This window comes from Salmo trutta, chromosome 15, assembly GCF_901001165.1.
Source record: "Salmo trutta chromosome 15, fSalTru1.1, whole genome shotgun sequence".
NCBI lineage: Eukaryota > Metazoa > Chordata > Actinopteri > Salmoniformes > Salmonidae > Salmo > Salmo trutta.
The window spans coordinates 14,610,124-14,622,963 of NC_042971.1; the positions used below are offsets into that span (position 1 = coordinate 14,610,124).

The window sequence follows — 12,840 nt, forward strand, 5'->3', positions numbered from 1 at the left end:
CTCGGACATCTTAAACCTGTCCCTGTCCCAGTGCCCAAGAAAACCAAGGTGACATGCCTAAATGACTATCGCCCAGTCGCAATTACCACGGTCACCATAAAGTGTTTTGATAGGCTGGTCATGGCCCACATCAGGGCCAGCATGCCAGGCACACTGGACCCACTCCAATTTGCCCACTGCTCCAACAGATCCACGAAAGATGCCATTTCCATCGCTATTCACACAGCCCTAACACATCTGGAGAAGACGAATACCTATGTGAGAATGCTGTTCAATGACTACAGTTTGGCATGTAACACTATTTTTCCGTCTAAGCTCCACACCAAGCTCAGACTCCTGGGTCTGGACACTGCAACTGGATCTTCCTGATGGGCAGACAACAGGCTGTGAGGATTGGCAACAACAGCTCCTCCACACTAACTCTTAACACAGGGGCCCCCCAGGGGTGTGTCCTCAGCCCTCTGCTGTACTCCCTGTTCACCCATGACTGTGTGGCTTTGCACTAAGCTAACTCCATCATCAAGGTTGCTGACGACAACATGATTGTATGTCTGATAACCAATAACGATGAGTCAGCCTATAGGGGGGAGGTAAGTGAACTGGCCTTTTGGTGCCAGGACAACAACCTCTCCTTCAACATCAGCTAAACAAAGGAGTTGATTGTTAACATCAGGAAGCAGAGGAGGGAACACGCCCCGATCCACATCAACGGGACTGCAGTAGAGAGAGTCAGCAGTTTTAAGTTCCTCTGCATCCACAAAACATGAACCAACAACACCACCACTTTTGTCAAGAGGGCACTGTCGTGGAAAGTCATGTATACTGAGAGAGACTTTGTCATTTCTTAAAACAATCATCTTTATTTAATATAATTATTGCAATAATGTAGCTGGTCGACCACACACTCCAAAGTGTGTGTTGCAGAGAGCTTAACTTTTACAGAGGAATCCTGGTTCTTATATAGCTGACACTAAGAATGCTTAGTCGTGGCTGGTTCCACCCCTCCCATGAAGGCCACGGGGCATCATATGCCACTTTGGGTTCATCTCGTGCTTATCTGCACTTGATGTTGTTTTAACCCCATCCAGTTTAGTTTCCCAAATACAAGAATGAATAGGAACAATGAGGGATTGTTCTACTCCTAGACAAAAAAAAACCTCAAAAATATCTTCGTACAGGACATTTCAACTGACGACCCACCCAAGCAGGCCTTGCTCCAAATGGACGGTCCTAAGAGCTCTGGCAGAGTGAGTAGTCCTAGTGCATACCATACTATTCACCATTATGTTCATGCTTTGAGACACCCCTGCATCATCAGTCGACCCATAATCCTCTTCTCTTTAGAAAAGCTAGCATCCTCACCCCAACAACAGCTATGTGATTTATTGTGAACGTACCTACAGCACTGATTACATCTAAACGTACAGAGATCAACGTGGTCTTCACACATGCATGTGCATGCACACACATAGGCATGCTCACATGCAGACAAACACACAACGCACACATACACAGCCTCAAGGTGATTAACAGGAGATCAAAACCGTGACTGTCTCTTAACCCTGTGATGACAGTAAAAGAGCCAAACTTGTGTTAAGACTTTCTGTGGCTTGGTGCTCGCCGATGATGGAGATGAGAGATTGTTGTGCTGAATTACAATGAAATACGAACCTCAGCAGGGATTTCAGTTAAAGTACAGGCTCTTCAAGCCATACCCATCCTGCCCTATTTTTACAGCTCAGCTTAACGCCTGTACTCCGTCTACAAATAGCAACAAATAGCTTATTCCATCAAGTTAGTATGGGCCTACTCCATTTAATTCTATATGTTTATCCGACAACCATAGCCAAGGAAATGCAACAAAAGCCATGATATTACCTTGAGCAGGAATTAGGCCATATTATCTCAAGTTTGATGTATGCAATCCATGGCATGACATGAAAGCAACACAAGCACAACACGATTATGTCATTCATTACATAACGCAATTCATAAACATTACAACTTCAAATGAATCTATGATGCCAAATGTATGGAAAAAGTGCAATGGTGAGACGATAAACAAAAAGAATTCACCAGCTACCGAGATAAAATATTACTGTAGCATCAGAGTGTAATTTGAGAGAGGGGACTAGTATACTCACCATATTGATAGCATTTACTGGGCCAATACTGTTGACAAACATGTCCGTGTGGATCACGGTTGGTTTGACTGAAAGAAGAAAAAACAAGTGTAATGATCCACATTCGATGAACGATGGGGTTATTCTGTGTTTAGGTGTTGTTGATGTCTATCTTTCTGTCTATCTTATGTCAGGGCTATATAGCTTCTGGTGCTGTAGCAGTTAGTGTGTATGAGTGTGAAATGATGGTATGGTGTTAGCTGTCCATGGTGCTGAAAATAGACTTTTCCATACCCTGAACTGAATGCTCTCTCTCTCTCTTTTTCTTTCTCTCTGTCTCTCACGCTCTCTCTAAATATATATGTGTGTCTTTGAAAAACACCCAAAATATGGTGGCACACAAAATTAAATAAAGACATTCCCCGCCACTTTTGAGAATGATAACATTAATGCGGTTATATAAACAAACTTCTACTTTCATCCTTGGAATACTCATCAAAGGTGCAATGACGTGTAAAACCTAAAGCAAAACAATAAATGAAGCAAACTATCAGTACGTCCATTTGGATGTCCAATTTCATTTTGCTCCAGGATGGCTTCATATTATATCTTGTTTATACCTGCACTCTATGAAGCACACCATTTATTTTCACCCATAAAGACAATCCATACTGTGCCCTTGTGATATCATAAATCGAGGAAAGGAACATGTCTTTCCCCGTCTATCTCTCTTGTTTGCTCTATTGCTATACATAGACTGCAGCAGCATTAAAATTGAATGAGCTGCAAAATGGACTTCAAAAGAACTGTGGCACAATCTGCAATGAATCCAAATCCAAGTTTTCAGTGCTTGGAGGAGAAAAAGCACTCTTGGTTGTTGTTAGCTAATTATAACCCACTGTATCTGTGCAGTGGTGTAAAGTACTTAAAGGGATACTTTGGGATTTTGGCAAGGAAGCCCTTTATCTACTTCCCCAGAGTCAGATGAACTCGTGGAGACAATTTTTATGTCTCTGTGTGCAGTTTGAAGGAAGTTGCTAACTAGCGCTAGTGAAATTACTAACTAGCGTTAGCACAATGACTGGAAGTCTATGGGTATGTGCTAGCATCCCAACTGCCTCTGATCTGGTGGACACACTAAACACACAGGCTTTGTTTGTACATTTCCCCTGGCTATCCATAAATAAAACAAAAACAAGAAAATTGTGCCGTCTGGTTTGCTTAACATAAGGAATTTGAAATTATTTATACTTTTACTTTTGATACTTAAGTATATTTTTAACCAAATACTTTTTGACTTTTACTCAAGTAGTATTTTAATGGGTGACTTTCACTTTTACTTGAATCATTTTCTATTAAGGTATCTTTACTTTTACTTAAGTATGAAAATTGGTTACTTTTTCCACCACTGTATCTGTGTAACTCTGACAGTATGGGAGAACATGACAGGGTGCAAAATCAGATCATGTTTGATGGTAAGATGGTGGTGGCTGCCTCAGTACACTCTTAGAAAAAAAGGTGCTATCTAGAACCTTTAAGGGTTCTTCGGCTGTCCCCATAGGAGCACCCTTTGAATAACCCTTTTTGGTTCCAGGTAAAACACTTTTGGGATCCATGTAGAACCCTTTCTACAGAGGGTTCTACATGGAACCCAAAAAGGTTATACCTTGAACCAAAAAGGGTTCTACATGGAACCAAAAAGGGTTCTGCTATGGGGACAGCCAAAGAAAACTTTTAGAACCATTTTTTCTAAGAGTGTAGATATACTGCAGCTACAGATGTAGGATCTTAATCTGATCACTCTGTTGTCACTGAGAATTTTCCTGCGCCGCAGGAAATGCAAATGAGCTTAATGATATACACAAATTCACTGAACACCTGCACTAACACATGGTTACATTAACATTATTGCACTTTTCTCGTAGCCTAATTTTGGTCAGTTATTAGCCTAACCACTGATCATGCAACATTATGGACTAAACATTCAAATCCTGTCACTGCAGAATAATTTTCCTGCAACGATACGGGTCAAATTAAGATCTTACACCCGTATATGCATTCTCTGTCTGAACATGGGAGCTGAGCCCAGCTGCCAGGGAGAGAAAGCTACTTCACTGGCTCTATACTTGGCCCACAACAGTGCAGTGACGGACAATGCTAATAGGCCCATGATGCATTACCAGCCCGTCCGGGTTTCACAGCTGACGCTGCCTCTGCATAACAATGCTGCATGAGTCATACTGTGGTGGGTCTATGGTCCTGTAGTCTGAATGGGCTCATTGAAATGAGATGGCTGTCTTTGACGATGCTATCAGTGATGATGGTGTCTGCTCATCCCTCATGGCATGTGTTGACGATGTTGATGAGAATGGAGATTGGTAACGGGGAGGGCGGCCATAGCAGCAGCAGCAGCCAATCAATGTGTGTTGGTATGACACCTACCTCCTATATCTGGTCGCAGTTTGTTATCGTAGCCATCTAGTAGGCTGTTTAGGATGTTGGTGACATCGCTCTCGTACACTTTGGGAGTCAACACCCAAGTTTTGTTTGTCACTTCATCATCGTCATTTTCAGTCTGGATGGAGCTGAGGAGAGAAAAAGGGAACAGAGGAAATATGAATAAATGATTTTTCCACCAGCGCTATAAGCAGCGAGGTCAAATGAAAAGAGAGAAAATCAGCGACTTTCCACAACATCAGCACAGCAAAGACCACCACATCACGCTAGGCTAAGCTTGCTATGCGTTGAGGCTCCGTTCTTACAAATGTGCACTTCCCTCTGGTTGAAATTAAAGGATAAGCCAGAAACGGAATAAAAGGGAAGAACTCCTGCTGATTGCAACTGATCTCTATGTGTTGCCCTACATGAAAGTCCTCACAAACTGACACCAGTCCCACAGCGCGGCTGGAACTGAGGATAACGGCAATGAATAGTGCCATAGTCCCCAAAAACACAGTTGTGAGAAAAGCATGGCGAGAGAACATTCCGTTACCAAAACCCTTTCATAAAACATTGAATAAATGCAAGGTACAAACAGTTGACCTGTTGTTCCATTTCTGAGATTTTGTAAAGACAACCAAGTCCCCAAAATACCCAGTTAGGGGAGAAACATGGGGAGAGATAATTCCGTTACCAAAACCCTTCCACAACCCTGAAGAAATACAAGGTACAGACAGTGTTTCATTTGGGAGATTTTGTAAAAGGATTCTTTGGTTTTCTGCACTCTTTTCAGTGCTCAAGCAGAAGGGTCAGTCTTGAGACTTGGCTCACATCTGTAAAACGTCTCAATTCATTAAGACGTCTCAACAATCCTCATAAATGTTTGTTTCACACAGCCAAGAGTCAGCTAACTGAATTGCATGCTGAATAAAATGTGTTTTGCAATGGGTCTGGGGAAACTGAGGCTGGAGACATATATAGGCTAATAATGGTGCATTGGAGTACACCACAGATGAGCTTGATCTAGAAGTGCTAACGGCAACAAACTGCCATGGAGTGTGTGATCAGCCTAACAAACACAGATTGTGGGTTCTGGGAGGTTGTTACTGCCAATGGCACAATACGATGGAATATGAAGGATTTCCATTGTATCAGAACTCACAGCTCCAGAGCTCACCCCAACTCAGTAACCATGGCATCTGAGGGATATATAATAAACAACCTTGAGAACAGCCAGCCACCGGAAGCCCTTTGAGCAGAGAGAGGCTTTTGAGCTTGGAAATTTTTGTTCTTCCATGGTGCAAAAACAAAAGACACACATCACATATCTCTCTAATGGCTTTTTCATGCACTTAGGTATGGTGCAGGATATCGTGTTTTGACTACCAGTCTTCCTGAGGCAGCATTAAGTGCTCAATATTCCTATGTGGCGGCACCACCCTCACATTAAAACTTCATAGACGGATTCAGGACAGCTTGGATCTTTTTGGGCCATCTTGGACACTGTAAATGGATCTGATTCGAATCATAGAACTAGAATGTACATTGAAAGAGAATGAACATTTTAGATCTGTGGTTTTAATCTACTACAGAGTTGAGCCAATAGCATTCAGGTGCTGTTACTCGGTTTTAACAGAACTCTGTACTGTCAATGGAAATCCTCCAGAAGTGGCTGGATGAAAGACAAATCTGTGCATGTACCTCAGACAGATCTGAAGTATCAGTGGTTCATTTGGTAAAGGGAGGCCCATAAATATGTCCAAGCTAGAGTGTGATGCTGGAGTGCACTGGAGTGCACTAATGTTATTGTAGCTACCTCTATTGAGAAGGGCCTAGCTAACCACAAGAGGACTGTTTCCTACTGTATACTCAAATGTTTAAATTGTCCTTTACAGTGGTTGCATCATGTGAAAACTGTTATCAGATGAAAAGAGAACTCAAACGTCAGCATGTGAAGCACGGTCTTCATGAAACCATTTAGGATGTATTTGAAAATGCAGGTTACGTGAGTACTGTTAAATATGCTGTCTGATTAAATGTTTATCAAAACCAAGAATTCATCAAATACCAATATACATTTAAGACACCCAAATCAGTGACTAAACCATCATTTCAAATGTTACAAAAAAGGCTGTGATAATTTTGATGTGTACTTAAAATGGTCTCTTGAGCATAATATTATCATGTGGAAAAATCCCTGCTTCCCTGTTGATAGTATGTCACGTTTCCGTAAGCTATCATTTCCCTGTGTTTGTGATTGTGGCTAATGCTGGCACGGCCCTCCGAACTCTCTTCCCATGCAGCCAACCACACACAAGACACTAGGCAATCACTAATCACCATTCTTACAATCATTACATCTAATGAAGACTCATTATGCTAGCTAGCACAATCTTAATGAAATACAATAACACAGACTGCCTTAATGGAGGTCCTCACACCAGTTTGCGTGTTATTGCTATAGTGAAGGTACTAGGATATCCCTGGTGGAACAATATGAAAATGCCTATGTTTGTTCATTTCATGGAAAGTGAGATTGCAGTTTCGCAGAGATTTTACAAAATGGCTTCCCTCCCGGTGCCCTGTCCTGAGGACACAGAGCTATTAGTGACAGATCAACTGACCTGTGGTGGCCTGCCCTGATTAGCTCACCTCTTGCAGCAGCGATATTTGTGGACTCAGATGATCCTAACTAAATGGAATCAAACAGATTAGAAACATGAGGATTTTTTTCCCAACAATACATTTTTTTAAAAGAGATGTTCTCAATGAGACTAACCTGGACAAATAAAGGTTAAATAACAATTTTTATGAAATAAAACTTAGGGCAGATTAGGCCAATTTGAGAGGCACAAGACTCTTGGTTTAATTTGTATCAACAGTTCAGATAAGAAAAAAAGGAACGGTAGGCCTACACACAGGTTTGTGAGGGAACTAGCTAGCAGAAGATGGTAAATCCAACTCAAAATCTAATAACACACTGAAGCTCAGTCCCTGCAGGATTTCTCAGGGATTTTTTTGTGATATTTGCGGGCAAAAATGTTTGATTTAGCTGTAGCGATTCGGACATTTTGCATGGAAATATGCAATGGTTTTGTCCAATTTGTTGCGAAAATGCACTGATGAAGGAAAACGTTTGCTGACGAGTCGCTTGATTGAACCATGTTATGCGGTAAATGTGCGGATTGGTTGAAATTGCAAGCCTTATCTTTGTACTGCGGTGACAGGTCAGTTTTATGCGATAATATTGTGACTAACTGATTTTTTTATGCGGAAATAGTGCGGCGATTGGTCAAATTTGCAAGCCCTCCCATAATATGCAGGGAATTTTGCAACAAAAAAAAGTGATCGCAGAATCCTGGAAGGACTGAAAGCTGATTGGTTAAAACAGAACGGCTCAACTGAAAGATGGGACTACGTAGGCCTTCTGTAATTCTCTACACATGAAGTGTCATGCAGGTGGGAATTTAAGGAAGTAGGTTATATGTATAAATACTGTGGAAAAGTATCATCCTCAGTTTACCCACTACAGTAGGCTTATGCCCTGTGCCCTTTGAAAATAAACTTGCTTTTTAGGATTAAGAATAGGCCCAGCGGCCCATATTCAGAGTGTCTATCAGGATAATTGTAAAACACTACCCGCAGGCTAACACAGCAGTGACCATCCTGAGATACCTCACAGTCAGCGGTACCTTATGCACCAGGAAAATGAAGTGTCTAATGCAAAAGTATATATAAATCCCTGTGGTCCTACTTCAGGATTATTGTAATACTGACTGGAAGGTCCTGGCTACATGTGTTATCAGTTCAACACTGAGACCCAAATCACAGTCGTATCCCAGAATCTAAAACTGTCCTCACATTTCCCCTATGGGTATCTGAGACGACAAACTCTGAGTCACGGCGGAGAAGTAAAGTCCCCTCAGGTTTTACCTATATATTACATTAAATTACTTCACATTACATTACCTATATATTACATTACATTAAATTACTTCACATTACATTACATATATATTACATTACATTACATTCTTCACATAGAAATGCTTTCAACCAGGGAGAGAGAAGATTCATCTCTTCATATCTTGTGAACAATTGTAAAAATGTGTTCTCAAAATAATGCAGACATACCCAAAGCACATACATAGATGTGCATGGCCAAACCTACAGGCCTTTCTATCTCCAATTCCATCCATCAAAGAAAACAGAAAGAGCCAGCCACTTCATTCATTGAAGTTTTGCCCAGTAGAGACACGAGACACCTGTAGGTCATTGTAACATAGACATTCTGAGGGATCACACTATAGATGCAGTTCGTCTGACATATAAGTTGTGTAATAGCAACAGATGCTATGATCAGGGCCAGTTTAACCCAATGGGCAACATGGGCTCCAACCCAGGGCGTTGCTTCTGGCATGCAATACAGTGATTTACTTGATTTAAGCCCTTGGTTCTTATAAGCCGTTGACAAATGTACTCCATATGCCATTCTGTAGTTGTGTATTGTTGTCATCTTTGACAAAAGGCTATTCAACCTGTCCAACATACATCCAACATCGTTGACTATGTCAAGTGAGATGAAAGAGAGTATACAGCGAGAGGACACATCGAGAGGAGCAAATTAACAATAGATATTTTGACAGTAGCGCCATGCTGAGTTTTGCTGCACTGGAGCTCTGACTTGACCATCTAGTTAGTACATGGTGTGGGTACAGTGTGTTTGCCTGAAATGGTTGCATAATGTACCAAACACGACACATTTATTTGATAAGGCACACCAATGAGATACAGCTTAATACACCTATTGTTTTCTATGCTTCTGGCCTAGGGCCCACCTTAATCCAGCACTGTCAGGGCATGGCTTAATAATCATATTGTGATAATCCACTCAACACAGATTACCTGACCTGTGATGATCTATTGACCTTTTGAAATCAGAGACATCACAACAGAAAATGCCTGGGTGGGGTGGGGTCCAAGGGAGGGCCACTAGGCTACAGGTAGTCTCTCACTGTGACACTACTTCGTACTGGCAAAGCCTTGGAACTTCCTGGGCTTACAGATACTTCCTGGGGATTCCATCAGAGGGCACGTGTTTCCCCTGGGTGCCGGTGCTACCAACAGTGAACTATGGGTGGTCGTTGGAGCATGGCCCAGTATACTGTAAACCAAATAGTTGGAGTGGAAGTTTGTTATTGTTATGAGTACCTTATTGTTATGAGTACCTTATTGTATGAGTATCTTATTGTTATGAATATCTTATTGTTACTAACAGTGGTTTCATAGGTCATACTCATACTCAGTATTGAAATTGAAATAGCTAGTAAGGAAATTGTAGTAACAACTTTACCCTTCAAATAAATGTGTCAAAATAAAATCCCTATGTCTTTTGTAGGGACAGGCCAAACCTTACGTTTTACCTAGCCTTGACAGCCTATATAGTGTTGCTCTTTCACAGGTGCCTGTGTATGTATCATGTAAGTATTCCTCCTAGAATATACTAACCAGAATGCACCTTTACGGTGTCTTTCTTTGATAAACATGAGCTGCAATCAAGGTGTTCATTACATTTCATGCATCTAATTAACATGCTCATGTGATCTGTGATATGATATAACCAAAGGTCCCAGATGCATATGCAAATCCTACTGTACATTTCTGAATTCTTAACCACGGAATCCTATTCAATTAGGGTCGAATCACGTTAAAGGCTGAAATATGTGTGAATACAATTGCGCACACAGTGCAGACATTTTAATCTAGGCCAGAGAGCTCCATGGTCACATTTTCCACGATGGTGATCGAATGAACACTGATCTATCACCCTCCATTTCTCACCCTCAAGGAGCACACAAGACAGAAGCGATGTGAGCCCTTAAACCATCTGCTTCCTTCTCAAGTGTTCACATTTTCTTGGTGCAATGGCTGCCTTTTCGTGACAAGTCAACTGAGAATTTTCTTTCCACAGATTCAGGAGTTAGCAGTGAATCAGTATAATATTCTCAAACGTTAAGACATCGGGATGGTTTGTAGTCACAGTCCATCACCTTAAAAACATTCGGGGAATGGTGGTGCTTTGGAACTTGGAACATAAGGAACATACATCAATAGACTATACCCTCACCAGGTCTTCACATATGCAATTAGGTTATACAGTACATGCAAAAAGTCGCTTACATTTGCAATGGTTCAATGTATAGATATGGTATGCTATTTTATACATTTTGTTCTTGTTCATGGCAATGGCTTGAAATATTATTCAGATCTGAATAGCTTTGCCCAGTAGCCTACAGAACCGTGATTATATTCCTTCTACAACGAATACACCCGTGAAAAGAATGGACACCCTGCAGAATCTCCCCAAAAACGGCTCTATTGGAATCACGTTAAACCATCACAGTGAATGAACTGGCGGGGCCAACACTACCTAACCAACCTGTTAACATATCATTACAATGTGCGAAAACAATGGTTGACATGTAGCCTGACTAAACGAGTTCTGGTTCTGTAACAAGCCCCCTGTAATAAGCGACAGTGTTTGATCGTGTCTGAGAGAAAGCATAAGACGAAGATTCGAGAGAACATAACACATTGAAATAATTGGGCTGGGCTCTCATTCTAGTAAGGGAGGAACAAAAACACATTCGCCCGGCCATACATGTCTCTGGTGACTGCATTTTAATAAAAGCCTTACCTTGTAGGAAGATTAGCGAATAAAAACACCCAGAGAAATAGCTTCACAGGGAAGGAAGCATTCGCCATCGCTGTCGAGCATTTAGATGCTACATTTGTAGGAGCCATTATCACCATCTTCTTTTCCTCTTTATTGCAGATGGACGGGTCCCCTTATTTACTGTCTATCCTCACTGTGATACATTACGCAAATAGCATAAGCGGCTCGCGTTAGCATTCGGTTCGGGAAAATGTAGACCTGCTGCCGTGTTGAGGAAAACGGTCACAAAACGGATTGAATCGAAGCAAGCTTGACCGATCATACGAAATAATAGTAAAAACTACATAAATACAACGGTTCCGGAATAGCCTAATATCCCAATTCTGAGAAATATATTGGATCGTCAGTCTGAATGCAGATTAACTCTGGGGTCAAAGAGGAACGGATGCACGTTGCTGCAGCACAGATCAACACATGCGTGGTTTCATCGCGCGGAAGCAGATATGTGGAGAGATGAACATAAACCTTAGCTTGCTACTGTCCTTAAAAAATGCACCCTAAATCGTTGTGGGTGTTATTTTGCCAGACTAGAAATGCCGCATAAAATGTTGAGAGAGAGTTGGTTTGGCAGGTTTGAGCGTGCGACAGACGTGTATTCAATTGGGTGCTACTAAATAGATCCAGCAAACAGCTGATATGGTGGTAAGAAGTATCCTATAGCTAAATCTTTCACATCGTAAACTATGGAAACAATATGTATTTCACTGAGCTGAAAATGTAATCTAGGCTATAGCCTACGAGACTAGTTGCCACCATGCGCACATCCCCTACGGTTTTGCTTTCAGCACCCCGGACAGCTCCCCCCCCAGGTTTCCGCCTGCGATTGCAAACCTATTATCAAGAATTACGTTACGATGGTTGTAATATGAAGATTTTTTAAAAATGAATCTTCAAAATGGAAGCTAGAATATGACCAAAAAAAAATTGCAAATGTGTAGATTTCCATAGGAAAGAAAATGTATGACACGTTTTAGTTGTCAAGATGCTTGATGTAGGTTACACTCTTAGAAAAAAGATGCTATGTAGAACCTAAAAGTGTTCTTCGGCTGTCCCTATATGAGAACCCTCTTGAATAACCCTTGTTGGTTCCAAGTTCATGTTCCACATTGAACCAAAAAGGGTTTTACCTGGAACCAAAAAAGGGTTTTCCTATGGGAACAGCCGAATAACCTTTTATGAACCCTTTGTTCCAGTAGTGTAAATGGTCTTGGAGGTTTGTAGTTCAGGGCTATTTTAACAACTGTCTTGTTAGCTGTAATGTATGAGCACTGTGGTGTTCACTGGTCTCTTTTAGTCTCCAAATGTGTTTAACACGGGGATTAATGTTCTTATTAATGTTCTTATTTGCTGTAATTCATTCTGAGGTCACATTGGGTTATTTACTATAACATAAAATCAGATAATATCATTTGTCTGACAAATTATCTGATGGGAGACAGTTATAACTAAATGGTCAGTCTCCATTTACATTCACCTGGGGGAAGACCCCCCCCCCCCCCCCCCAAAAAAAAAAAAAATGTGTTTGAGAAGTGTCTGCAAGTT

General features: G+C 41.3%; 1 protein-coding gene across 6 annotated transcripts in view; it reads right to left on the bottom strand.

Moving 5' to 3' along the window:
• The window catches only part of gabrg2 (gamma-aminobutyric acid type A receptor subunit gamma2), a 63,002-nt gene extending 50,956 nt beyond the window's left edge, over positions 1 to 12,046 (bottom strand). For 3 of the 6 annotated variants that reach the window (XM_029690488.1, XM_029690486.1, XM_029690485.1), the window contains exons 1-3: positions 11,260 to 11,857; positions 4,566 to 4,708; positions 2,145 to 2,212 (exon numbers count right to left, since the gene is read on the bottom strand). In XM_029690488.1, coding sequence (XP_029546348.1) covers positions 2,145 to 2,212; positions 4,566 to 4,708; positions 11,260 to 11,375 — 327 coding nt within the window. In that variant the 5' untranslated portion in view covers positions 11,376 to 11,857. Of the gene's footprint in view, positions 1 to 2,144; positions 2,213 to 4,565; positions 4,709 to 11,259 lie in introns of all 6 variants that reach the window. The other 3 variants (XM_029690490.1, XM_029690489.1, XM_029690484.1) reach the window with 2 other exon arrangements.
• Positions 12,047 to 12,840: the final 794 nt, after the last annotated feature.